We start from the raw sequence: 27,735 nt of genomic DNA, 5'->3' as shown, positions 1-27,735 counted from the left end.
CAGTAAATTTCTCATGGCGCTCCACCCAGGTGGTGTCCATGAGTTGGGTCTCAGAGTTTCTGCTGCTCAGCAGGACTCCAGCCTGGGAGTGAGATAGATGCCTGTCTCACCTTCTCACAGCGCCCCTGTAATCCATGGATTCCACATGGGGTGAGGGATGAGCAATCTGCAAACATCAGAGGGAACTTTGGGCTGTAAATAAGAGCACATTGCTCCTCAGCTCAAAGTCCTCAGAAGACCTTCGACCTCATTCAGAATTGAATATAAATACTGTGGCCAAAAATGCCCTCTGAGATCTTGCCCCCAAGGCATCTTTGGCCTCATCTTATTGTGTGCTCCCTCAGCTCACCTAACACCTCACCAGTATAGAGGAGGCATTCACTAAATGTTTGCAGATTGAATAAATGAATGAGAACCTTTCCATCACTGAATAAGATTCATTAGTTCATTCAAGAAGTAGTTATTGAATACCACCTCTATGGAAGCACTGGGTGAAGTGCCAGGAGGTACCGTGGTGAGTGAAGACTGATATGCCCTACCTTTGTGATGATTATTGCCTGATGTCAACATAACCATTAATCAAATAATCCCACAAATAAATATTCTGATAAGTGTTGCAGAGGAAAGGCTCAGAGTGCAATGGAGAGCTTGTGTGATGAGATCAGTAAAGGCAGGGAAGCCTTCCCTAAGGAAGTGCTAAAAAATAATAAAATTTAGCCAGTTTACTTAAGATTTGTACATTTCACTAGATGTAAATTTTACATCAAACAAAAATCAAACAAAAATCCAAGTGGAGCTAAGGATATATGCATGCTGAAGTCTTTAGGGGAAAGTGTAGTGATGTATATGATTTATTTTGTAAGGCATCCAAAACATAAATTGGGTTAGTGGATGCACATAGGGTTAGATAGATGGATTAGTATGTAATAAAGCAAATAAAATGTAAACAGTAGAATCTAGGTGGTGAGTATATATGGGTGATCTCTGTAAATTTCTTTCAGATTTCCATTATGCTTGAAAATGCTCATGATGTTGGTGGGGGGGGCAGGGGGAATTTTAACCAGATAAGGAGACTGGAGGGAACATTCTCCACCAAGGGCACAGTATGTACATAAGTAATTTATGTGCCATTACACTTCTATTACTTTTGTGTTTTGGATAATGTCTCTACGTAGAACAGCAAATGTACTTCTAAATACTGGATATAGTTTTAATTAAGTTTGCCTTGTTTCTCCTTTCTACTCTAATTTTCATTAGTTGTAATTTTAGACTGTCATTGACCTCCTCTTCTGCATTTGAGAATTACCAGAATGGACAGTGCCTCACAGAATCGGCCTTTTTAAAATACCTGCTGTTTGGAAAGTATTTGGCAACTTTCAACGTGCTTTCACATTTACTTTCTTACTTGATAATCACAGCTGCCCTGTGGGTGTGGCATAAGAAAGACCAGCAGTACTTATACCCATTTTGCAAAAAGACCGAAGCTTAGAAAGGCAAGGGAAATATTCCCCAAACCACAAAATACAAGTAACATTGCTGGAACTATGCCTATCCAGAAATCAGGTGTGCTGACGCCTGGTTCACCACTGTTCTTCATCTGCCAGCATGCAACTCACGTGTGGGACCAGTAAATCAGAAGTATGGTTTCCTTCCCTGCCACCTTAGCAGAAATGGCTAAACTCCACCCCTTCCGGGAAGTCTTAAATTTCTTTGCCTTGGGAATTCAATTTATTTTCAGTTTTAAGAAATAGTGTGATTTCACAGGAATTAGACTGTGGATCTCAAGACCCCCCTGCTTGTAAACCTGTTGTAAGGACATAGAGAGAACACTAGTTTGTCTTCATATGTTATTTTTCCCTTATCTCAAGAAGTGGCAAGAAAAATATGTAAAGGCAATTTCAGGAATCTCAAGGGGAAGAGAGATGTTTGTTTACTTCTTCTGTCTTCCCTTCTCCTCAGTGCATTCTTGGTTTATTTTTGTTTTTGTTTTTGTTTTTGTTTTCTCAAATTAAAAAGTGAATTATTTTTTCATTTCTTTTTATTTTTCAAGTTTTTACTTAAACTCCAGTTAACATACAGTGTAATATCATTCTTGTTATTATTGAAAAAACTCTCCCAATTAAGCAAAAAATAAGATTATGGGTTGACTATAACATATAGTTATATGGTCAGTTCTGTCTTAAAATGATAAAGCAGTAATCTATTATGGCAGATCCAGTTTCTTATAGTTCTTTGCTTAAAAAAATTATTGTGAATGAGAATTGGAAAAGATCTAGAAAGCCCTTCTTTATTCAAGTTGTCCAATGAAATTAGGCTACCTGTTCTCAAATTTTATAAATTTGAGCTTTTTAAAGGAGATCTACTTTTGACTAGAATGGTGTTAAATGAAGACAAATAGGATTTGTCGTTGACAAAATTCTTCTGGATTTTAGCTTAAATGCAGTCCCTAATGTCATATTGCCACGTGAACCGGTGTTTTTATTTAACAAATCTTGTTTACCCTCTTACCCCCAAGATACACATAAACACTTCTATCTAAGTGGGTGTCTGATTTTTAGAACTCTCCTAAAGTACACAATCTGGAAATAGAAGACTCTTCTGATATTCGAGAAATCCATGCAACTTTGAGCGCTGGGGCCCCTTGAAGGCTGTACGTCAACAAAATGACTTTGCCAGCCTATTCTCTGCTCCTGTTCCGTTTGGTCTCAAGGAGTGCCTGATACGGTTTGAATGAAAAGAAGGCCCTGTGAAGCCAATACAGCTGTGCTGGATAGAGTCTCCACAAGTAAAAAGGCAGACAGTCTAGCCTTTTTACGATTTCACCCTTCCTCCCCTTGAAATTTGTTTACTCAGGTCCTCTTACCACCTTTCAGCCATTTGTCAAGAAAGTTTTGCAGTGGATCTCTTTCCAAATGAAATAGAATTGCATTTTTGAACCCAAATAAACTGCTTCATAACCTTGTTTATTTAACATCTGTATAGTGCCAAAAATGCACACACTTATTTTTAAAATAAAAATATAGCATCTCCTTTATTTATCATCTAAACCTCAAAACATATGATTTCAGTAGCACCCTAAGAAAATGGTAGTTGTTTTACGCTAAGAAAAAAATAAATACATGGTGCATTTTTACAAAGAGAAGTATATTTACTAAAATATACCCATGGTTAAATCTGTTTCTTTAAGCTTTCTCTACAGGAGACAGGAAACTAACAACTGCAGTGAAGCCCCTTTCTAATTCCTAATTGCTGCTACTTATGTTGTCATACTGCACTATTCAATTTCCCTGTAGTTGGAAACAAAGGAACAACTAAAGAAAAATACAGTATAGACCAGTACAAACCGCTCAGCTACATGGCAGTTTGAAGATTTGGAATAGGAAGATCTCCCGCTTATTCTTCGCCCTTTTCAACAGATTAATATCTAAACCTACCTGTAGGTGCACAAGCCACAGAGCCTAATGGACAAGATTTCTGAATTTCACTGTTGTTTCTACCATTTGATCTTGCCTTAGTCTAGAGAAGAGAAACAGCAAACTTTTGCTGCTGAGTTTTTAATAAAGAAGCCAAGATTCAGTGGGTTGATCAGAGAGTGGTAATGCTGCCTTTGTCTTTATTCAGCCAACATTCATCAAAGCACCTCCCCTGGCCAGATCGTGTGCTATGCTGCTGCTCCATGTTATGAAAAAAGAAATGGGTGTGTTGGTGTCATAAAACTTAATCTCATACCTAGCTTCCTCTAATCAACAGAAAAAATATCCTCACCCCTTTTGTGCTTGTATATTTGGATGCGTGGTCTTGGGCACAGACTTCGGCCCTGGCTAGATGAAATTCTTCCTGCATTCATCTTGAAACTTCTTTTCCATAAATAAGCCCATCAGAGACATAGCTCCAATATTCTAGTACTAAAAGTTGATAGCTAGAGAGGGAGTAGGAATTTACATAAAATAGTGTTACAGATTCTGGTGATTTACCATGAACATATTTATATAATAAGAACTTTGCTGGGGTGCCTGGTGGTTCAGTCGGCTGAGTGCCTGCTCAGCTCGGATCATGACTTCATGTTTCATGAGATCAAGCCCTGCCTAGGGCTCTGCACTGACATGGCAGAACTTTCTCCCTCTCTTTCTACCCCTCCCCCACTGCACATGTACTCTCTCTCTTTATCAAAATAAATAAACTTTAAAAATAAAAACAAGAACACTGCCATATCTGCACTCTGACTGCTTGGATTCGCATCCCAGTTTTTCCACAACATGACTGTGAGGAGGTTATTCACACTTTGGTTCTCAGTTACCTTATCTGTATAATGGGGATAGCAATAGTGACTACATCATACCATGGGGTGAGGGCTAAGAAGTATTTGAAATTGAGTTACATTTTTATGGTTCAGTCTTTCATTATGCCACTAAATGGAATTAGGAATAATTGATCATTTGCTTTGCCACCACTCTTAGCTCAGTGGAAGTTCAGCTCTTTAGCTTCTGAGATAAACCAAGCATTATACACAATGTATTGGTCCTTTATGAAATGGACTCTTAATTGCGAATTTTTCTTTGTTTTCAATTTTGATATGAAATTTAATATCTACTGATATTTTCAAAAGAGAAACAGTGTTTAAATCCTTTTGTGAATGTCCCATTTAGTTCTAGAAAATCAATAAGAAAATTAAAGACAGGTTAAACACCTGTCATTTGCTGGTGCCATTTCTGAATGAACTGGAGAAATTATTTCCTTCATTCTAACAGTGGAGACTTGTCTGTGCCCTTTAAAGCATTAGATAGTGTAAGGCAGAAAATAATGAACCAACTTAAAAAATAAAAAGTTTCCCTGACTCTGCACGAGTTGCACTAGAAACTAACATGCTTTATTGATCTTTATGGCATCTAAAAACCAACAAGTTCCTTATTTAGACTATTCATTTCTTAATGGTCCCCTTTTTCTAGCACCGCTAGCTTTTGGGGAAAAGTGAACGTGAAGTGACATGTGATGTGAGCAGACTAATCATAATGCCTAAGACAGTCTCACATTATTAAAAAAGAAAAAAAGTTTGTGAATATGCATACTCTTAAGTCTGTATGCCAGAGTGGTGGTTTTAAGCATGCTCACATGTATACAGAGAGAGACATCGACAGAAAATAAATATATTCCCCCCAAATATCACTTACTGATGAAATTATGAGACCTGAGATACCTACAGGCCTGGACTCATTGTCTTCATTATTTCCTATTGTACCATTGCAGATGCCTTAAAAATCTCAGCATCTATATATATAATTTCTTTAAAATAAATTCAGTCCACTTTTCTTTGTATAATTCTTACATCTTTTGCATGTGCAAATTTCTCCCCCCAGTGAGTTAAAAGCTCTTAAAGAACAGGACCTGTGCCATCTATGTCTGATGGATCTTTCTGTGATACCTAGATACACACTTGATGTTACCCGATTGACGAGACTATGAGGATGAAGGGAAAGGCTTGTGTATCAGAAACAATTTCTGATACTGAGGAAGATGCTAAGATACTTAGAAACAACACATGAAAGGAATATAAGTAAGCCATAACTAAAATAAGATGATGAGAAAGCTTAAAGACCTTAATGGAGATGTGGGGGGTGGAGGAGGAGAGTAGAAAAATAACTGTACTTAAGAAAGTAGAAGCCAGTGATTTTTTTAAGATTCAAATATATACATATTTATGTATATATGTATATAAATGTATATACATATATACATTTATATGTATACATATACATATAAATGTATATATTTGCCATTTTGAATATGCATCCAAAAACTATCAAATAGTCAAACTAGTATGTGAAAATATGAAAGAAAAAAATTTTTTCACACAGCCACCTGGTTGATTGAAAATTTGAAGCAAAAATATTTGCATAACATGCTGAATTTTACAGTAGGGAAAGAAATCATTTGCTTATTTTAAGAACAAAATGAGTTTACCATACTTCTCCCTGGTTCAGAGGGTCACTTCTAAATGAGAAGATTTATGGGATTAAAAAAAAAAAAAGGGAAATAAAGTTTCCAAACTACAAGGCTATTAGAATCATTGTTTATGAAGAAGATTTTATTTGACACACAAAAAATTTTTGCTTTGAATTCACCATGGCATTGATCTGTATTTTATTGTTAAAGGGCCAATATAATTCTTGGGGGAATTTTACTATTGAAATGAATATAACACATATGGTGGCTAAAATTACTTGCTCTCCTAAACCTACATGTTGGGGCCTATATTAAGAAACGTGTCATTTTGATGAATCTTTCCTACATATGAAAAAACAAATGAAGCCATTTAAAATGCATGGGCCTTTAAGTGAACACATGTGGAAAAAAAAAAAAAACTAGCAAGCATATAAATGTTAAGCAGAAGGAAGAAAATACTAAATCCTTTAAATGGAACTGGAAAAGAAGATTTTTACGAACTTGAAGAAACAGCGCATATGACTTCCAGTTTCAAAATGGTAATGTGAGGGTGTTTCTGCTCTTCTCTCAAAAATCACACTTGAGAAATAAGAATATAAAGAGAGAGAAACACCGATTTATGCATTGACAGCTAAAAGACAGGTAGAACTCCCAAGATGGAGAACACGGAAGGGAAAATGGTAAAATGACTCAAAACAGAGAAGTTAAAACCCAAGTGCCTATCAAGGGGATACAGATGGAAAGCAAATATCATTCACCCTGAAGAATTTTAGAGATGCTTTTGAATTGGATGTACTGTTTTCTACAGAAGGAGAAGGTGGAAGTGAGTATATCAAAAGTGTCTGCAAGGAAGAGTTAGACCCTCAACTCTGTCTCCAATCCCTACCCCAACACAAACCTTGCAGAGCTGTACGCATATGTTCTGGAGAAGCTCTGTACTGGAAGTGAAGGCAGGCAACAGCATTGGGATGAGAGAGAGGATTTGAAATAGAAGATTAAGTGTAAGTGGGTATACCAAATGATGATAACACCAGTTCCTAACCCTGTCTAGTTCCAGGGAAACTGAACTTCTGAGGGGAAAAAAAAAAAAAAAAAAAAAAAAAAAGAATCCTCATATAATCTGGAGCCTCCTCCCACCAAAAAAAAAAGAAAAAAAAAAAAACAAAAAAACCTTGACCACTTGATTAGCCTACATTTTAATTATGTAATTCTCAGGCATTATTTTCATTAATTAAGGCAACTGTGCTATGTAATCATTAACAAACCCTGAAATCTCATGGCTTAACACAATAGAGGTTGATGTGTCACTCATGTGAAGTCCAATATGACTGGCGGCTCTCCTCTCTTGTGGCTATGTCATCTGAAGCTTGTGGCCTCCGAGTTCCTCATGACCAGGGCTGGGATGGGACACATAGGCTCTTAACTGACTCAGCTCATAAGTGAGACATGTCACTTGTACTCATGTTAGGTTGTTCAGAACCATTCACCTGGGAGATGTAAGGGAGCAGCACATAGAATATTGGGTGGCCAATAACTTTTCAACAACTCTTTGCAAACTTACGTCCAGGTTCTTGCAGGGCATTGCACTTTCTTCCCATGCATCAGCCATGGGACTTGTGGTTTATTTCATTGAATAATTGCAACTCATTTTAAATCTAAAAGCTAATATCTATTGACTGAGGATACAGAGGTGTGCTGTCCCTGTGACAAGGCTAAGAATGCAGAAATGCATATGATACAGTCTCTGGTCTCAAGGTTATTCCGCCACTTCTTAGTTTATATTGGCTTTGAAAGAATTTTCAGATCATTCCCTCTTAATGTTTATATTGGTGGGTGTAAATCAGTGACCACCTCATCAAAGACTAAGTTTTTGATTTATAATCAACAGGATTTTGTGTCCCTGTGGCAATTTTTTAATTTCAGGTGCTTCTCCAAAGTTTTATGACAACCTCCTCTTCCTTTTGAACTAAAATAATTGTTGAGAACTCTTTTCTTCTTTGTAATGGCAACATGTGAGGATCTCTAATATGCTCCATAGAGAGGTAACTGCAAATTCATCTATCCCTCAATATTATTTGGTGCTTTATTTCTGATGCTCACTGAAGCAGGTTTGTAAATTAATATTAATATGAAATACTCTATAGAAAGTTTCATAGCATGTCAGTTGAAAATAATTATCCAGGAAGAGTTTTTATGTGAGTCAGTTTTGCAAATGCATCTCATATACTTCGTGAAAGGAAATAATTCTTCTGAATTAAAAAGATACAGTTATCTTAGAAATACTATTATATCTGTTCTTATTTGACTCTCTAAATCTATAGCTTGAACTGCTTCTACCCTGGGTACAAGTGGTTTTTAGTACTTGGATTCTGAGAGTATTGATCAATTTTTTATAATGTTTGGTTTCCTTATGTTTTCTTTTTCAGAGTACCCGAGTGGCCTTGGACCATCTGGAGTCTGTGCCTGAGAAACTGAGCTTACTAGAAGATTTCAAAGACTTCAGAGTGAGAAAGAGTTGGCTTGTCTCTTTCAGTATTCTTATCTGACTGAGAACATTTGACATCTTCCTGATGTGCAAAGAAAGTTGTAGGGAGGGAGGAAAGACCAAAAAACATAGGGGATTTTTAATACTCCATCTTATCAGAGTTTATTGATATTTGTTAAATCAGGATTGAAAATACTGGAACTTACATATTAGAGGAAAAATAGAGATTTTTACCCTCACACTAGAAGCTCATTTGGCCTCCCAAAGCTTTAACTTTAATTTAGAAAAACCTAAGATTCAAAAGAGGTTACATATTACACTGAAGATAGCTTTTTTAATTTATTATTATTTTTTTAATTTACATTCAAGTTAGCATATAGTGCAACAATGATTTCAGGAGTAGATTCCTTGATGCCCCTTACCCATTTAGCCCATCCTCCCTCCCACAACCCCTCCAGTAACCCTCTGTTTGTTCTCCATGTTTAAGAGTCTCATAATGTTTTGTCCCCCTCCCTGTTTTTATATTATTTTTGCTTCCCTTCCCTTGTGTTCATCTGTTCTGTGTCTTAAAGTCCTCATATGAGAAAGAGATATTTGTCTTTTTCTGACTAATTTCACTTAGCATAATACCCTCTAGTTCCATCCACGTAGTTGTAAATGATAAGATTTCATTCTTTTTTGATTGCTGAGTAATACTCCTAGACAGCTTTTTTCATAAGCAATTTCACCTTATGAACTATCTTCTTTTTTTTTTTTTAATTACAGATTTTCAGAGTACTGTTTGTTTTAGAGACATGAAGGTATACAGGTTATTTCCATACTATGATAGTTGAATTCAGATCCACAGTTTTAGATTTTACATCTCATGCTATTTGTTAATAGAACTCTACAAATCATTCCATATCTAGGAGATTAACTACATGTGTGGATTTACCTATTGTAACTTTTAAAGTTTTCATAGAGGAGAGATGCAAAACAACTATCCCTGCCAGCAGTCCTACCAAACAAGGTTCAGGCCAGAGAATATCCCTTTTGGGATGAATACACAATGGACAGTTTTAGCAATTTATAATTTTCTGGCCCCATATGGCTGAAGTTAACAATGGTGAGAGTTCTCTTTGAAAACCATGAACCTCTTATTTCACATTGGCTTTAAAATATAACATGTTATATTCAGGTTTTGTTTGTATCTAACATATTATTTGAGAATCTAGTGAGTAGGAAATATAGCCTGATCATGCCATATTGATTACCGGAGGCACTGATACGATGTGGCTCTCAAGGTCTGCACTATCTTAACATCAATTCACTTAGCATATTTTGATAGTTCAGCAACTAAACATAATTGAAAGGGATCCAGGGTTGAGCTGACATATCCAGAAATCTAGACTATAACAAATAGAACAAATCCAAGTGTTTCTAGTACATTTTGCTAAAGTTTCAATTCTTTCTCATGATTTAATTATGTATTTGCATTTTTTTAATGCTTGTTTATTCTTTTTTTTTTTACATTTATTTATTTTTGAGAGACAGAGTGAGACAAAGTACGAGCAGATGAAGGGCAGAGAGAGGAGGAGACACAGAATCCAAAGCAGTCTCGGAGCAAGCGTTCACCATAGAGCCTGATGTGGGGCCCGAGCCCACAAACCGTGAGATCATGACCTGAGCCGAAGTCAGACATCCAACCAACTGAGCCACCCACGTGCCCCATTATTCTTTAGAGAGAGAGAGAGACAGACAGAGACAGAGACAGAGTGGGAGCAGGGGAGGGGCAGAGAGAGAGGGAGACACACAATCCGAGGCAGGCTCCAGGCTCTGAACTGTCAGCATGGAGGCCAACGGCCCAACGCAGGGCTCGAACTCCCCAACTGTGAGATCATGACCTGAGCCGAAGTCAGATGCTTACTGACTGAGCCACCCAGGCGCCCCCCCATGTATTTGCATTCTAAATCCCTGTCAAAGGATTATGAAACTAGTATCCAAGAAGATGTGATTTCCACTCACCCTAGTATTACCCAATGTGGAGAGTAGGCAATATGTTACACCCATATATATCCTTTCTGCTTTTTTCTCTGTAGCTAACAGAAGTCATCTAAGGGAAGGAAGGGCAGGCAACAGGTGGCGTTTGTCACTGAGAAACCGATGTCATCTTATACCAGCATAAAAATATAATTTAGCCTCTAGTGACAGCTCACCTTTTCTCCAGGGTCTACACTGAACAAGATATTCATAAGTACAATTTAAAAGTTTAGTACTGTTGGGGCACCTGGGTGGCTCAGTCAGTTAAGCCTCTGACTCTTGATTTCAGCTCAGGTCGTGATTTCGTGGTACGTGAGTTTGAGCCCCATGTTGGGCTCTGGGCTGACAGCGCAGAGCCTGCTTGGGATTTTGTCTCTCTCTCTCTCCAAATAAATAAATAAACTTAGAAACAAAAAAGTTCAATACTATTACCAAAAGGTTTTATTATTATTTTTTATCGTATGGGCTAGTGATTATCTCCAACTCTAGCTTATATATACACACATATGAAGATGCCTATATAGTGAAACTTTGGGGGAGAATATTTTCCAAAGTTCATAATTGTACTTTCCAATATTAGTCATTAAAATTGAAACCTTTAGCTTGAAATGGAAAGGAGTTCATTTAGCAAGTATTCTGCACTACTATGCAGCAGGCAGTAGCTAAGTTCTAACCCTATATTACTTAAAAAAAAAAAAAAAAAAATCCTCAGACATGCTACTCATGGGCACTATCTTCCCCCAAGTTACAGCTGAAGAAACTGAAGCTCGGAATATGTAAATTAGTTGGAACTGGGACCTAGTTCCATGTATTAACTACAAAACCCATTTTCTTTGCCCTACTGCCTCTAGCTTGAAACCCACTCTCTATGTACTCTAAAGTCATCTCTACGATTAAAAAGAGCTTATTTAGTCAACCTAATGATTTTTAATTCTAAAAATCAGGATACTGTCAACAAGAGCCCAAAGATGTAAACTCTGATCCAAGCTCATGTACCAGGCAAAATTACTTAATATCTTACTTATATCCTCATCCCTAAAATGAGGGGCTTATACAATATTATCTGCATGGTTCCTACTCACACTGGCCTCACTAGCATATATATATGAAGATGTATTTCACATGTATATTTCTTGTTAATACTAGAGTCTATTAGGGGTGCCTGGGTGGCTCGCTCAGTCAGTTAAGTGTCTGACTTCGGCTCAGGTCATGATCTCACAGTTGTGAGTTCGAGCCCCATGTTGGGCTCTGTGCTGTACGGTTCAGATCCTGGACCCTGCTTCATTTCTGTGTCTCCCTCTCTCTCTGTCCCTACCCTGCTTGTGCTGTCTCTCATAAATGAATAAATGTTAAAAAAATTTTTTTTAAATAATAAATTAAAAAAATGCTACAGTCTATGACTCTAGGCAAATATAAGCTATAGTAAATACATATTTCATCCTACTTAGATAGCCTTGGCTTTTTTCTTTAAACATGTCATAGTGTCTCTCATTTTTTTTAAAACTTATTTTGAAAGAAGTGGCTCAACTCTACAATTCCACATTTAAACTTTACATATTTGGTATGGTAGGAAGGAAACAGCATTGGGCTTGAAGCCCAATCTGTCACAAATTGCCTAGTCTTGGGCAAATCATTCTTAACTTCCCTGGGCTATAGCTTTTTATATATAAAAATGAGAACTTTGGGATTCTAATACCCCTTCCAGCTTGAGCACTCAATAAGTTCCTTGGGACTATTTGGGGAATGAGATCCCATAGATAATTTTTCTTACATATGCAAATCAGTTGCCCTCATTTTATTCTAATTTTTCCCCTAGTTCATAATGGAAATGTCTAAGTAACTGGGTATCGTGACTGCTGTGTTCCACTCTCCCCCCAAAAAATGGAGGAAGGGAAGAAGGGAAGGAGAGAGGGGGGAAGAAGAATGAATGAATGACCCCAAAACTTTTCTTAATTTCTTTATTACCTGAATCTTTTTATTCTTTTGAGGGCAGATGAAATACCCTTCAGTTTCAAAGTCAACGTGATATGCTGGTTAAAAGGTAAAATATTGTTTAAGAATTAGTGATGAACGAGGGCTCTACTTTCAAAGGTAACATTGTTTTTTAACATAGAATATTTTGATGTCAGATACTGCTCTGAGAGATAGTACACAACATTCAAAAGTGTGTAGTTAATGACCATCTTTGGACAACTCACTGCTACTTAAACCTTTTTCCCTTCAGCTAAAGGATGTCGACCATTTCAGACTGGCATAGGACTAGTATAAAAAGGACACAAATACCAATGTGGGACCCTGTTTTTATTTTTAAGGTAGCATCCAGAGACTGTTTTCTTCTTCCTCCTTGGCAACCTGTAATTCCCCTATATTTCCCTAACCACCTATAATTATCAATACTTTCTTATGCGCAATTCAAGTACTGATTTTCCTCTCACCTCCTGGTTTTGACATTGCTGTTTTTTATTTTTTTGTTTTTCAGGATTCCTGCAGTTTATCTGAGAGAATTGATGGGAGATATTCTAAATACAGAGTTCACAAAGAATCTCTTCAGCAGCGCCGAGATGATACCAAGTACGGAGTCAAAAACTCCAAAGTAATGTCCTTTGTATCCATTTTCAGTCTTTGAGCGTTACCCATGTTTATGGCTATAACCTGCTAGGCTACCCCTGTAGGGTTCGTGTAAGGGTAGTTGTAAAAGAAAAGATATTACTCTTCAGTTTTGTGGGAGTAGAGAATAAAAATCCAAAGATTTTGCCTGTAAATTTGCACATGGGAACTATCTTTAATTTTATGCCATTGTTGCTTAATATGTTGTCTCTTGGCCTTGATGTTGTTTAGGAAATTTGTGTGGAAGGAAACCCCTGGTCTCTAGGTTGGCCAGAGACTTGACATAGGTAGTTGCCCTCCTCTGTGTGTAAATCCAGCCACTGTCAGTGCTGAAGTCTCCAGAAGGTCAAGTAACACATAGTACTTTGTAAACTACAGTCTTGGCATTTATAGTCCTTTTTTCCCTGAGGATATGAACTCCATTCATCTACTTCAGCATATGGTTCATTGGTGTGGAATCAACACAGGAGCCTGGGAACATCTGACCATATTGACAGAAAGTTTGCCCTTCCCTGGAGTCTCCCCCAAATCCATCTGGGGTGTGGGTGATTTTAAACCCATTTGACCCTGAACAGTTTTTAGCTTAGAGCAGGGTTTCTCAACCTTGGCGTTAACATTTGGGCCAGATAGGTCTTTGTGATGGAGCCTGTCCTACACGTTCTAGGACATCTAGCGGCATCCCTAGATTGTACTCACCAGATGCCAGTAGCATCTTCCATCACAAGTTATGGCATCAAAATGTGTCTCCAGACACTGCCCAGCATCCCCTAGTTTGTCCCCCATTCAGAACACTGACTTAGAGAGAATCCATCTATATTCAAATGTATACTCCCAAGTCAGTTTAGAAAAAAAAAAAAAGGCAAAGGTTCTTCTGTCTTTTTTATATTCTCACAGACCTCAGTATGTATGAATATTCATTATACTGTATATATTCACTTATTACAGCCAAACATAATTATTTCTAAGAAGCTTCTTCCCTCCTCTGAATGTAATTGGATAGAATGCTCAGTGGATATAAAGGCAGTGTTCGTTTTCATAAGCCCTTCCCTAGCATGCTTAAAATGAGCTCTCCACTTGCACCATCCCAAATAAAAACAACACACTTATGCCACATTATTGATGCTCTCATTGTGAAAAGGGCATCCTGTAACTCTGTGCCCTTTTCCCTTTGTTTTTTGTCATTTGGTATTGATGATAACAGTGACCTTGTTGTCTCTTATAGCATATGCTCATTTCACTAAATCAGCTCCCAGCATCCCCAACAGGTCCCATATACTCAAGCATTTCTCCACCACCTATAGGGTCTGCTCCTAACCTTCAACAGAAGCACAAGAGTTAGGCAGCAGTAGCTAATAGTAATAACTACTCATTGTTGAGCCAACCACATAAGTTGCTCTTTTTGTAGGTGTCACAGGCTTTATATAAGCATTCTCTCATTTAATCCTCCCAGCGACAGGTTGGCACCATTAGTTTTCCTCTTCCACCATTGAAGATTATAGAGCGATTAAATGGTTGCACCAGAGTTAAAACCTAAATCTGCCTGACCTCAGTAATCTATGTCCTTGACACTAAGCTATCATAGTGTATATTTGGACCTCATATACCTTCATGTTTCTAGCACCAAATGTAGAACTATATTTTTAATATGTGAAAGTCAGTTGTCTCCAAAAATACACACACAGTACATGTCTCTTAGTTCAACAGAGGTCTAGATGCAAATGAAACATTTAAAGCATTATTTCCCGCTACAGTTAGATATGGTATCAGGTGAATCAGTACCGTCTCGTGACACCCAGATTGCTTTACATCATTGTAATTTCCATAACAGCATATGGCAAAGCTATGAATGGGTAACATGTTCGGCAAGTAATCTTGTTGGAGTTCTCTTTAAAAATTATATTTGCAGCGGAAGAGGAAATCAGGCCTGGTTTGTAAGTGAGGCCACCACTTAGCAAAATGAGAAAAAGTTGAAAATGTCGCAAATACGTAGTTCAAGTATAAGAAAAGGGCACAAAGTACATTTTATGATGACATTGTTCCACATTCATATTACTTAAACATTTTAAAACATTGATCCTTTTCAGTAATGAATATGTAGACTATCACCATTTGTAACAGATGTCTGGCCTGAAATAATGCAGTCATCTAACTTAACACTCATGAGAATATATGTTTGTAGTCATTGGAGAGAAAATGTGGGAGCACATTTTGGCCAGTTGTGGATACCAACAATGATTTGCTCATGTGCTTTTTGTGAAAATAATTCATTGAAAAAGTTTCAAAAGAAGCATGAGCTCAGATGGGCAGTGAGACAGTGGTTAATCGTTTCTTGGCTTCAGGGATAATCAAAAAAGCTACCTCTGGTTAATTATTGACATCCTAAAGAATACGCCTCAAGTAAGAGACATTGGTACTCTATCAAGAGAGAAGGTGTCCTAGTTTTATTTGACATTATTTCTGCAGCTATTAACTTCCCACGTATTTTGCTAGGAGAGTTCAAAGAAAAGGCACATTGCAGCAACTTGAATTTGTTGGTTCTACTGACAACTGTGGTTCTGGGAAATCACTTGCTGTAGGATTCAGTTTAATTCTACAAACATACTGTGCAGCTACCACACTGCAAAGCCCTGTACTACGTACCTGTTAGAGGTGAGGATGCGGGATGTAAAAAGATGCAGAAGGCATGGTCTTTACAGAGGGAATAGTTACCTCTCTGTCTTCATCCTAATAGATGATTCTTGCATAATTGTGTTAGAGCAGGAATCAGCAGACTACCTCCAGTGGGGCAAATCTTGCCTGCCAGCTGCTTTTGCAAATAAAATTTTATTGAAATACAGCCTCACTCATTTATTCACATATTGTCTGTGGCTGCCTTCACACTCAGCAGCAGATTTGAGTAGGTGCAACAGAGACTAAATGGCTCAAAAGGCCTATATTTGCTATCTGACCCTCTAAAGAAAAAGTTTGCCAACCCCTGGTCTAAAGAAAGGGGAAATGGCCAATCTAGTCTTTCTTCCTTTACGCATATGTATAATATTTCCTCTTCTTTATTTACCAGTCAAATAAGTACTTCCCAGGCTCTTTGGAAATTCATAATACTTATCCATGCATTCAACAAATATGTACTGAGTGTAAGTTATGTGCCACAAACTTACTAGGTGCATCGGCTCACATCAGTGAACAAAAGAGACAAAGCTCCCTGCCTTTTTGGAGCTTCCATTTCTTAACTGTAGGATATACGTGTTTGTTGTTGTTTAATTATAACATTCAACAAACATTTGGGTCTCTACTATATACAAGCACTCTGCTAGGGGCTAGAGGCAATGACATGATAAAGAAAAGTCATTACCAACCTTCAGGAATTCAAAGCCTTCACACAAACTGTAGTGCAAAAGGCAAAAGGATAACTACTGTAACGGAAGCCTCAATACATTGCAGCTGGTGTTCAGAGAAAAGAAAGATGCTTCAAAGGCTTTTGAAAAGAGGTTTGTAATGACAAGGCACAGGGAAGAGTATTGTGCACATTTGTTTGGAACAGGATCACTATTAGCATTACAGTTGTAGAACCCTGACTGCATTAGTATTGACCGAAAGTTATCTGTTGGGATAACAGAACCATATTGGCAACTGACTTCTCTCATTTTATTGCTGTTGTAAGAAGGCGGTGAGACATCCAGCACAACCCCCCTGCTGGTGGAGAGTAGGGTTAGCAGGAAGCATAGGAGGCAGGTTCCCTTTCAGCCAAGGCTACCGTGATCTCCTGCTGTTTACTTCCATGGCAACCAGATGGGTGAGATAGGTGATGGGGATTAAGGAGTGGCCTTGACATGATGAGCACTGGGTGATGCATGGATGTGTTGATTCCCCCTATTGTACACCTGAAATTAATCCTACATTGTGCGTTAACTAGAATTTAAGTAAAAAGAAAAAAAATCCAATTTCTACAAACCTTTCGAGATCCAGCAGGACCAATGTCCACAGTTTCTGAGACCATAACATAGTATTGTATGAAGCTGACCAGGTTTACTGGACAAAGCCTGATCTAAAAGTTTATGTTTGGAATTCAAAGCTGAGTCTGACACAACATTTTCTCTCCATGTGTAGACACCAGAAGCATTTCATGGCCTCTCTTTCATCTGATTGGGTTTCTGTAGAACATACAGGCTTCCTTGCTGCCCCAGCTGTTTCAAATAGAACAGAATGTTCAAAAGTCAACATAGCATTCCTAATCTGAATTCACAGAGGAGCGTGGTTTTGTCCAAGAAATCCCCATTTGCTGCCCGCCCTTTTTGCTCTTCACTTACGCTAAATACGTAGTTTTAATTAGCAGTGGGTTTTATAGTAAAATCACAGAAGGCATGTTTTGTTCCCTTCCTTCCTCCTCCTGAAAGAAAAATCATGATTTTCAGTTTCTAGTTGAAGATTTTAGTACATAACATCTTTTAAAAGAAGCAGATGTTGTACAGGATAAGATGAGGTAGGTGAGGAAGTGTTGACAATGGCTTTCAGCACAGTTTATGAAGGCAGAGTTTGCCAAAGCCCTTTGTTGTATTTGTTCAGTGTAAGCATGCGTATGATAGAAGTATATGCTTTTCTCCTGGAAGCTGTTTCTCCCTCCTTGAATCTCTTATGATTTGTTTATACTTTGCTCAGAGCAATTAATGGCTGTTAGCTCTTTGTCTCTCAGGTCAGCTATTTCTGTACATATCTTAAATCTTCTACAACAGTAGCTGCTAAAACGTGCTATGCACAATCCTGGTACAATTCAAGATTATAGGTGATTTTTATTTAATAACCATTAAAATACATCACTAGTGTATTATTATTCAAGTAATTTTACAGATGTTGCTTAGAAACAATAGTATTAGCTGTGGGAGAATTTGAGGAGCTTTAACCCCATAATAATCCAGGTATCTCATTTATAATCACTTCTCTCCATGGTTTGGTAAGAAATAATATATAAATTCTATGCAAATATAGCTCCAGGCCTCCCCCATGCTCAACCAATCTCCCATCCTTTAAGCCTCTCCTATATAGAGACTTAGGGTGCAAGACTAATCTTTAACATGAAAGAAAATAGTAAGTATAACTCTAGGAGATTACTGAAATTTGGGAAATGCTTTTGAGGACACTATTTGCTTCATCTTTAACTCCAATATACAATGTGTATACTATTATACATGTAAAATTGGTGGTTAATTTTTTTCCCTAGCTTCAGCCTTTCTGGAATTCTAACAAAAATTTAAATGCTGTTTTCCCGATAATGCTTAGATGACTCATCTGAAACTTTGTAGGCAATCAATCATGCTGAAATTTGAAGAGATTTCTATTCTTTTGAAGTTATCAATAGTAACTTGCCAGCCATAATATTTAACTAGTTGATTTCATCTAGCTCTTAAAAGCTAAACAAAAGGTTGCCAAATGAGTTGGGGTTTTTCTTTGTTATAAAATTTGAAAATAGCAATGGGTCAAAGGTGCTTCCTTAGGAATCAACAAGATACTTAGATGAGCACATTAATTTTTTTAACCTACTTGAGCCCCACTCTACCAACCTAGTTCTCTGTAATAAGCACCATACTTTTACTCTGCCCAATAATTTACTCAACAAGAGCATTAGGAAAGATTGTGGAGAAACTCACCTATAAAGATAACACTTTTAATCATCTTTAATTCAGAATTCTAGATACTGAAAACATAAGGAATACTAATTAAATGTCTTAATAGTTTTAATTAAAAATGTCACAACATACTTATCCAAACAATCAGTTTCCTTTACAACAGTCACTTTAAGAGAATAATCACTGATTCCAGTGAGGCACCATTATTAAAACAGCTTTGATTCCTCCCTTTGTTTCATAAGTTGGTGGCACATATTCTTGAGGATCCTTATTTATGGCAAATTTTTATTTATGGCAAATTTTTAGTTTCTGAAAATGGATTGAAAACATGTGGATCCAAATATGAAGTACATAAAAAAATAAGTACAATCTTTTTCATTAGTGACTCTCTAGGAATATTAAGTTGTATACAATAAAATATCAATTGAATAAAGATAAACAAATGGCCTGATCTGGCACAGTATTTACATGAGTCTCTTCATCCGTGGATGACTGTGGCTTTAGGTTTATAGTACTGTTAATATAAATTTGAATTTCCTGTGGCAAAGATAGTTTGCATATAGTACTGGTTGTTCAGTGGTTCTGTTCAGATGGATTACAATCATCAAATGTTAATGCCCAGAGGACTTAGACATGATCTGCTCCAGTGCTCTCATTTTTTAACATGAAGAAACTGGGAGTATGAGAGTGGCAATCTCTTCTTTCCCAGCTTCAACCATGGCAAACTTTAATGTCTGTACTTTGGCCAAGGAAGGAGCCTACCTGACCATTTTTGAATTCCTTAATGCAAACAGTACTGTGCTAAATTTTGGAATATTGGGATGGGTAGATGGAAGGATAGAGACAATGAAAGCCTTACTCTCATTGAGGTTAAAATTAAAAGCTAGAGTTGTAGCCATGGAGGTTGAGATATGGAAGGCAGGCTTTAAGTAAACTATCTGCCCAGCCAAACTTCCATATAGGAATAAAATTTACTGAAGAGGTTAAGCTTTTTGGACCACTTACAGAGAATTGGGAATTAGCAGTGGCAAAGAGATGCAGGTACGGTGCATTGTTAGGCAAGAGACAAATTCAGGAAAATATTGCTGCCACAGATTCAGAAACACGTAAGTGTTTTTTTTTTTTTTCCCCCCTTCTCTCCAGGGGAAGGGTTGGATAAATTAAAATTTAAAAAAAAAATTAAGTGTATCATCTGTCTTCTAAACTTTGAACTTATAATATTCCTGGGAGAAAAATACTTGGTGGGCGTCATTAAATATTAATCATTAGAGATCAGTTTAGCAAAGAGATTTAGTCAGGTTGGAACCGCTTTTAAGAAACCAATTACAATGTGGGTTATGAAAGAGAAGTGGAAGAAACCCAGGGAAAATATTAGAAAATGCAAGTCCCTTCACCCAGTGGAATTTTTGCAGGGAATTCTGGCTAACTAGCTTGTTGAGACTTAAGACAGCAATAAAAATAGGTCCTTGTACTAAGGATATAAGAATTGGTAAAAAGCAAGAGCTAGAATTCCTAAAATTGCAAAGAATCTTCCTTTTTAACCAGTATTTCCATTTAAATATTTAAGTATTTGATTGAAAGGTAAGAATTAAAAAAGAAATCTTAGGTTACCTTGTAAAATTTAGTTGTATAGAAATTCCACAAATTAAATATCAGTATAAAATTGGAGAATATGGAAGGGTTTTCTTTTTTCATATTCTAGCATGTTGATTGTTCAAAGGAATTATGAAATATTTTTCTTTGGGGGTGTTCTTTTAGGGTTCATTTCATTAGTTATATTTCAAGCTAATATGAGGGATTCTGACAGTCTTTTGAAGACCTATAAAATGTTGCAACTTAAAGATGTATTAGAGTTAAGCTTCCTCATTTTCTGTATATGAAAAGGAATGTGAGTGGTTGAAAAAGTCAACAATTTTAAATGGAAAGGGGTATTAGTCATAAATTGTACATACCTATTAACAGGGTGTCAAAATATATGAAGTAAAAGTTGATAGAATTATAAGGAAAAAATAGATCCACAATTATAGTAGTTGAAGACTTCAATATCCCTCTCAATAATTGATAAACCAGTAGGCAGAAAATCAGTAAATATATTGAAAACTTGAGCAACACTATCAGGCAACTAGATTTAACTAACGTTTATAGGATACTCCACCTAACAATAGCTAATTACATGTAATTTTCAAGTGCACATCTAGCATTCTCCAAAATCGACTATTCTGAGCAGTAAAACAATTCTCAATAAATTTAAAATGATTGGAATTATGTGAAGTATGATCATCTAACCACAATGGTATGAAGCTAGAAATCAATAACAGGAAGATATCTGGAAAATTCCTAGAGGGAAAATAAACAACATATTTCTAAATAACCATTGGGGGATCAAAAGGAAAATGAGAAAATATTTTAACTCTATAAAAATAAAAGTATAATTTATCAAGATTTGTGGGACTCAGTTAAAATAGTGCTTGGAGAGAAAATTATGACATTAAATGTGTATGTTACAAAGAAGAAAAGTCTCAAATCAATAGTCCATGTTTCCACTTTATGAAACTAGAAAACAAATAACAAACCTAAATTAAAAGGAAGGGAATAATAAAGAGCAGAAATCAATGAAATGGCAGAAAAATGAGGGAGGGGCATGAAAATTAAACAGGACTTTTTGAAAAGATCAAAAAATTTTAAAAACCTCTACCCAGCTCAATTAGGAAAAAGAAAAGGCACAAATGCCAATATTAAGACTGAATGAGGGATATTACTAGAACTCCCATAGACACTAAGAGGGTATTTAGGAAATATTAGGAATATTAGCATACTGACAATAAATTTGACGACTTAGATTAAATGGATATTAAAAAACACCCTTAAAATGTGTCACCTCATAATTCTACTTCTAGAAATCTATGTTAATAAATTTAAAATGTGGACCAAGCTTTAGTCACAAGATGTTTATCAAATTATAATAGGAAAAAAAAAAAAACAACGGAAATCAGACTTACATTTCCAACAATGGGACATTACTCAAATAGACTATGTTATAACCATAATGATAATAAGGACAATGGTAGAGGAAATTCCTGTATCTAATGTTACATGAAAAACTAGGAAACAAAACTGTCAACAAATATAGAATCCCAATATAAAAAGGTATTTATAAAGAAGAACCAGAAAACATACCTTTACATTAGGCTAAAGGGCTATTTTTAAATTTATTGCATTATTTTCTTCTCAATTTCTTCTGTATTTTCCAAATTTGCTAAGAATGAAATACGTCAGTGACATATTTTAATTGTCATATGTCAATAAGCTCGTTTATTTATAATTGAAAATGTAAATTATTCTTTTTCTGTAAATAGAAAAAATATAACTCACACTTCGATGCTAGTTGCTTTTGTTTTAGAAATTTAAAACAGTGCCTTTTGGGAAGAATGAAAAGGATTTGAATGTCTTTGGGTGCTTTATCCTCCCTCTGGTAGGCTCATCTTGAGGCTGTCTTTGCGCTATGTTTCATTCAGCAAGGCGCCCAAACCGGCAACTCCGCTCCTCTTCTCTCACTTTTTCAGCCCAGGTATCAATGGGCAAAAAGTACATTTGCTTCCCTTATTTTTTCTTTTTCTTATTGGCCCATAATGATCAAAGCCTCTGTTTAGTGGGAAGCCATTTATTATGCTTTTCTCCTTCATGCTTCATTTCATATAGAAGCCATAATTAAATGGAGATTTCTAGCACTGGTTGAGAACGTAACTCTCCTTTTCATTTGTGCATCTTCCAGCTCCACCCAGGCCTTAAGTATTTCATGTCTGAACTGTGATAAGCTAGCTCTGTTGTCCCATGTCAGCTCATATAAGTAGCTATTGAAATACACTGGGGGCACAATATATATCCTTTTCTTTCCAGAGATCCTATAGTGAATGATTTTTAGTTTTTTATGAAATCCCCATAATTAGTAAAAACCATAAGTCACTTGGGTAAAAAACCTCAGGGCCTTGATCTGAATAGACCTAAACTTCCTTTTGGTACATGAGGCTAATTATCTTGAATCATCTAAGGATTATGTCCATGCTTTTAGCTCAGAATAAATGGGCCTTTTACGATTCTATATAAAATCGTTTGTTTGGGCTTTTCTTTTGGATTTGCATACATACGTATGTGACAAATAAAATGTTAACTTGGTACCTGATACAGAAAATGATAACTAATTCATCAAATAGTCCTGTGGCATGAGGCCCTATTCTGTGGGTCCATGGTTTGAGGGATCTATGTGGACCACCTAGACTCTGGCAGCATTCATGATCCCTTCTTTGCCCTTGATCCCACAGTTATCCTCAATTACAGTGTTTTCACTGGTCTTCCCACTTCAATACTTACGCCATTCTCATCTGTTCACCACTTGGTGACCAGAGTATCTTTGAGAAATACATATAAAACCTTTGATTTTAAATCTTTGATTGCCGTGTAATGGTACTTAAGAAAAAGAAATCCCAGATCCAGATCCCACCTCTGGATATCACTGTATTCACTTCCCCCCCGCCTCCCAGTTCATTGTGTGGAAGTCATGGGCCTTCATACAATTCTTCAAACACACTAAACTTTCTCACTTCTGCACCTTCACACAAGTCTGGTACATCAGCCCCAGACCACCATCTCCTGCGCCCCCTTGCCTCCCACTTCCTCATCCTCCACTCATAAGTTTCTGCCTGGCCAACTCATACTCGACATTCAAATATTGCTTTAAATATCACCTCCCAAGGGGGCCTCCTCTGGACCTCTAATCTGAATTTAATTATATCCTGTTCTTCTTACAGTACTCATCATAATTCTTCATTATGTTATATTCTGTGTAGTTTATTTGGCGCCTTTCTCTTCTGCAAGCCTGAAGGTTTCATAACTTCATACCTCAATATTTTGTTGCTCTTTGACCAGTGCATACTAAGTACCCAATAAATTATTGTTGCATGAATGAATGATTGGGGGGGGGGGAGGAAAAAAGCAAAGTGTTGTGTAAGTGGTTAGAATACATTCAAGAGAAAACAATTGCAATTTCACTATTATAAAAAAATACATTAAAGTATCTGTTTTTAATCTAATTAATAAATTACTTGAAGTTAAAATTCATTCCCATTTTCAGCTAAGATTTGGGTACAAGGACACATTCATACAGTCCATGAGGAGAGGGCCTTATTCTCTATTCACGTAGTTTATGTATTAAATATTTGTTGAATGAGTAAGGGAATTAGTGTAATCATTATGGAATGCAGTGTAGCTAAGTGTATTTAAAAACATCAAATTGTTTTTATTGACCCAGTATTTCCACCTAAGAATTTGTCATAAGGAATAGTCCTAAACATAGAAAAGGTTATATATTTAAAGATATTCTCACAGTGTTATTTATAGAAGTAAAACATTGGAAACCACCTAAATGCCGAATAAAGTAATAGCTAAGGAAAGCATAGTTTATCCACTCAATAGTAAATGAGTAACACAAGCTAAAGGTTAGGATAATATACAGACTTCAAAAGTGCTTAGAGTATTAATGTAAATAAATGAAGAACACAGTTTTAGAACATGTATAAATCCTATCCACAGGAAAAAAAGACTAGAAAGAAATATGTCATGCTGGTACAGCCATGGGTGATTTCCTTCTTTCTCTTTTTTAATGCTTTCATATTTTCTTTAACATGCACATATTTTTTTTACAATTAAATTGTTGTATAACATAGCTTGTATATTGACGTTCAGTTTCATTTTCGGTATATTTAAATGAATCCCAATCCTTACATTTTGTAATCATTGAACTGACTTTGTTTTAGGATGACGGAATCTTTGCTGAGAGTTCCCATGCTCGTAGGTTAGACCACTCCCCGTCTTGGCCTGATCGCGGTCACTTCCTGTCTAGTCCACGATTTTCACACTTGAATTGTAAGTAATGAAGTCCTGTACCAGTTTTTAAATTGGATTTAAGGAAAGGCAACTCATGGAGAGATTAAAGTGTAAGGCAACCACATGATAGTAATATTCATGTTAGGAGTTTGAAGAAATTGTTATTATGAATCATACATGTAACATTTATATTACCCAATTTACTAAAAAGTGTATGGAATCCCTTCTTTTTAGTCCTTACACTTTTCAGAAAAACTTACAATGAATCGCCAAAGGTAATAATTTTACTTAAACACATATTTGTACGTGGAGGTTTCTGGTAACTGTGGAAGAGTGGGTAAAGGAAGTTAGGTAATATTATTATAAAATTCAAGTCATCAAAAAGTAGAAAATCTTTTCATAGAACTAATCAGAAATATATAATCTTGTGCAAAGAATAAGGATACTAATTTGGTTACTGGCCGGATTTCATTCTGTGAATATCCTGTAAATGTGTATAAAATGTTATCAATGTCAGTAAGGTGTGAATCTGTTGACCCAGGATACTATCCACACCATTTCCGCCTCTTCTTCCTTACTATACTTATTCTTCAAGTCCCAGCTTGTATGTCATGTCCTTAAAGAAGCCTTTGGAACCTACAGGTTTAAGTATGGTGTCTGTTAAAAGTGCCCATAATGTATTAAAGTTTTCCTTTAAAACCCTTCTGATTTATTTTTTTTATCTGAGTGGCTTTGTGTTTAGTGATTAATCTCTTCATCAAAGTGTGAATTCCATGACAGGAGTGATGTCTGTTTTGTTCACCACTGTTTCCTCAGTGCCCTACATAGTACTTGGAACATAGTAAATGCTCAGTTAATTAGATGAATGAGTATATGACTCTTTTTTTTAAGTCCACTTTTATCTAAACTATTGGATCTCAAATGTTATTTCATGGATTCTTATTTAGATAATCATTTAGCTCCTCAGTTTACCACAGGCATAGAGTTTGTATATTAAATCTGACAACTCTGTCATTTAAAAAATGCAGGTGCTATAAAATACAATACCAAAATAAGCCACAAAGAAGTAGGTCAGATCCAAAAGTGATCACTCTCATTTTTGCTGATTTATATTCATGCATTCATTGAATAAATATTTATCAGTTTCTGATAAATGGTTTGGTTTTCATTATATCATTATTATTTTATTCTAGAGACTGAGCATCTTCTCTTTCCTGTCCTAACCATTTTACCAAGTGATTTTATATAGCTGCATAAAATCCCTGCTGTTCTAATCTGGCAGCTGCCCTCCAATATGGATTGTATCTCGGGGCGCCTGGGTGGCTCAGTTGGTTAAGCATCCAACTTCAGCTCAGGTCATGATCTCACGGTTCATGGTTTTGAGACCAGCATCGGGCTCTGCGCTGAAAGCTCAGAGCCTGGAGCCTGCTTCACATTTTGTGTCTCCCTCTCTCCCTGCCCCTCCCCTACTTACTCATTTTCTCTCTCTCTCTCTCTCAAAAAAAATAATAAACACTAAAAAATTTTTAATAAAAAAATATGGATTGTATCCCAAGTTGATTATAGTACCTCAGAATCTGATATACACATAGGCCAAATTTTTTATGTTTCATATAAAGAAATGGAAAATTTTCCTCAGGTCTGTTTCATGTACATAAACATGGAGGAGAGGAGAGTAGGGACAAAGCACCAGCAAACATCATAGTATCCCACCCATTAAGACATTCAGGAGCTTGGAGATAAATCAGCACCATGATAGGAGCACAGAGGTCAGTATTCTGCTATTTAATTTCGCCATGATGACTTTCCTAAGACTCCATGGAAAGACACCTAGTAAGTAGTGGTTGGGAGACATTGTGGGAAAACATCAAGATTTTTAGATTTTATTAAATATTATGACAGGCAGTGAAAGAAACTACATCCAGCTTTTTACTCAGTAGCATTTCAAGACCAGTGGTGGTCATTTCTCTGTGAGATATTCCTCACAGGAACCCATAGGTTTTATATAAATATACTGGCTCAAAAGGAAGTAAAGTTAAATAAGAATGGGAAAAATATCATTGAATACATAACTTGGATATGAAAATACATATTATAGTCTCTGTTGTAAAATCTGACTGAAAAATTTAGCTTAAAAAGTAAACCTCTTCATTAACTTATTGTTAACTTATTTTATTTATTTTTTTTAAACGTTTATTTATTTTTGAGACAGAGAGAGACAGAGCATGAACATGGGAGGGGCAGAGAGAGAGGGAGACACAGAATCTGAAACAGGCTCCAGGCTCTGAGCTGTCAGCACAGAGCCCAACGCGGGGCTCAAACTCACAGACCGTGAGATCATGACCTGAGCTGAAGTCGGACGCTTAACCGACCAAGCCACCCAGGCGCCCCAATTTATTAATTTATACTTTTATGCTTTACTATTCCTCTTTTTGACAAGCCTGTTTTATGATTTTCCTCTCTTCCTACCTGCGTGCTTTCAAGAATACTTTTAAAAATTTAATCATAGGTGCCTTATTGTTAATAACTTTCAGTGGTTGAATTGAACTTATTTCTAGAAATCATAGTTCTTCTTATTTACTTTTCTGATGAACTTTGAAATTTCTGTGTTTTTCACAATGTGGTATTTTAGATCACCCTGAATGCTTCTCCATTTTTATAGCACAATTTCAGCTTAGTTATAGAAATTGTCCTATAATTTTTCTTTAACCTCCTTTTAAACCTCCAAAATTGAAGAGGAGAGATCTCAAGACCAACAAAGAGAAAAATGAGCCTATAATAAATTGATCACACAGAGAACAGAATGTGTCTTTTAAAATAGCATTAATGTCCTCAGAGATAGAAAATATTACATCCATTAAAAAGAAGAACAAGATGCTATGAAAAAGGAACACAATATAAGAGGTCTCAGAAATTTAAAATATGGGGACACCTGGGTGGCTCAGTTGAGAATCTAACTCTTGATTTCAGCTAGGTCATAATGCCAGAGTTGTGGGATCGAGCCCCACGTTGGGCTGTGCACTGAGCATGGAGCCTGCTTGAGATTCTCTCTGTCTCCCTCTGCCCCTCTCCCCCCACTCAAAAAGAAATTTAAAATATGAAAAACCAGAAAGGTGGAAAACAAAGTTGAAACCACAAAGAAAATAGAAGAAAAAGAATGGGACTGTAGGAAAGAAAAGATATTTA

The 27,735-nt window shown here is 36.4% G+C and overlaps 1 protein-coding gene across 7 annotated transcripts in view; it reads left to right on the top strand.

Moving 5' to 3' along the window:
* The window catches only part of CEP128 (centrosomal protein 128), a 383,316-nt gene that overhangs the window by 350,134 nt on the left and 5,447 nt on the right, over positions 1–27,735 (top strand). For 6 of the 7 annotated variants that reach the window (XM_053889680.1, XM_053889682.1, XM_053889681.1 and 3 more), the window contains 3 exons: positions 8,367–8,444; positions 12,924–13,037; positions 24,480–24,588. In XM_053889680.1, the coding sequence (XP_053745655.1) occupies positions 8,367–8,444; positions 12,924–13,037; positions 24,480–24,588 (301 nt within the window). The remainder of the gene's footprint in view (positions 1–8,366; positions 8,445–12,923; positions 13,038–24,479; positions 24,589–27,735) is intronic. The other variant, XR_008417279.1, reaches the window with a different exon arrangement.

The sequence above is a fragment of the Panthera pardus genome, unplaced genomic scaffold (genome assembly GCF_024362965.1).
Source record: "Panthera pardus isolate Hobbes unplaced genomic scaffold, ASM2436296v1 HiC_scaffold_24, whole genome shotgun sequence".
Lineage (NCBI taxonomy): Eukaryota > Metazoa > Chordata > Mammalia > Carnivora > Felidae > Panthera > Panthera pardus.
The sequence above is the reverse complement of the archived record's forward strand: the minus strand, read 5'-3'. Positions and strand labels throughout refer to the sequence as shown.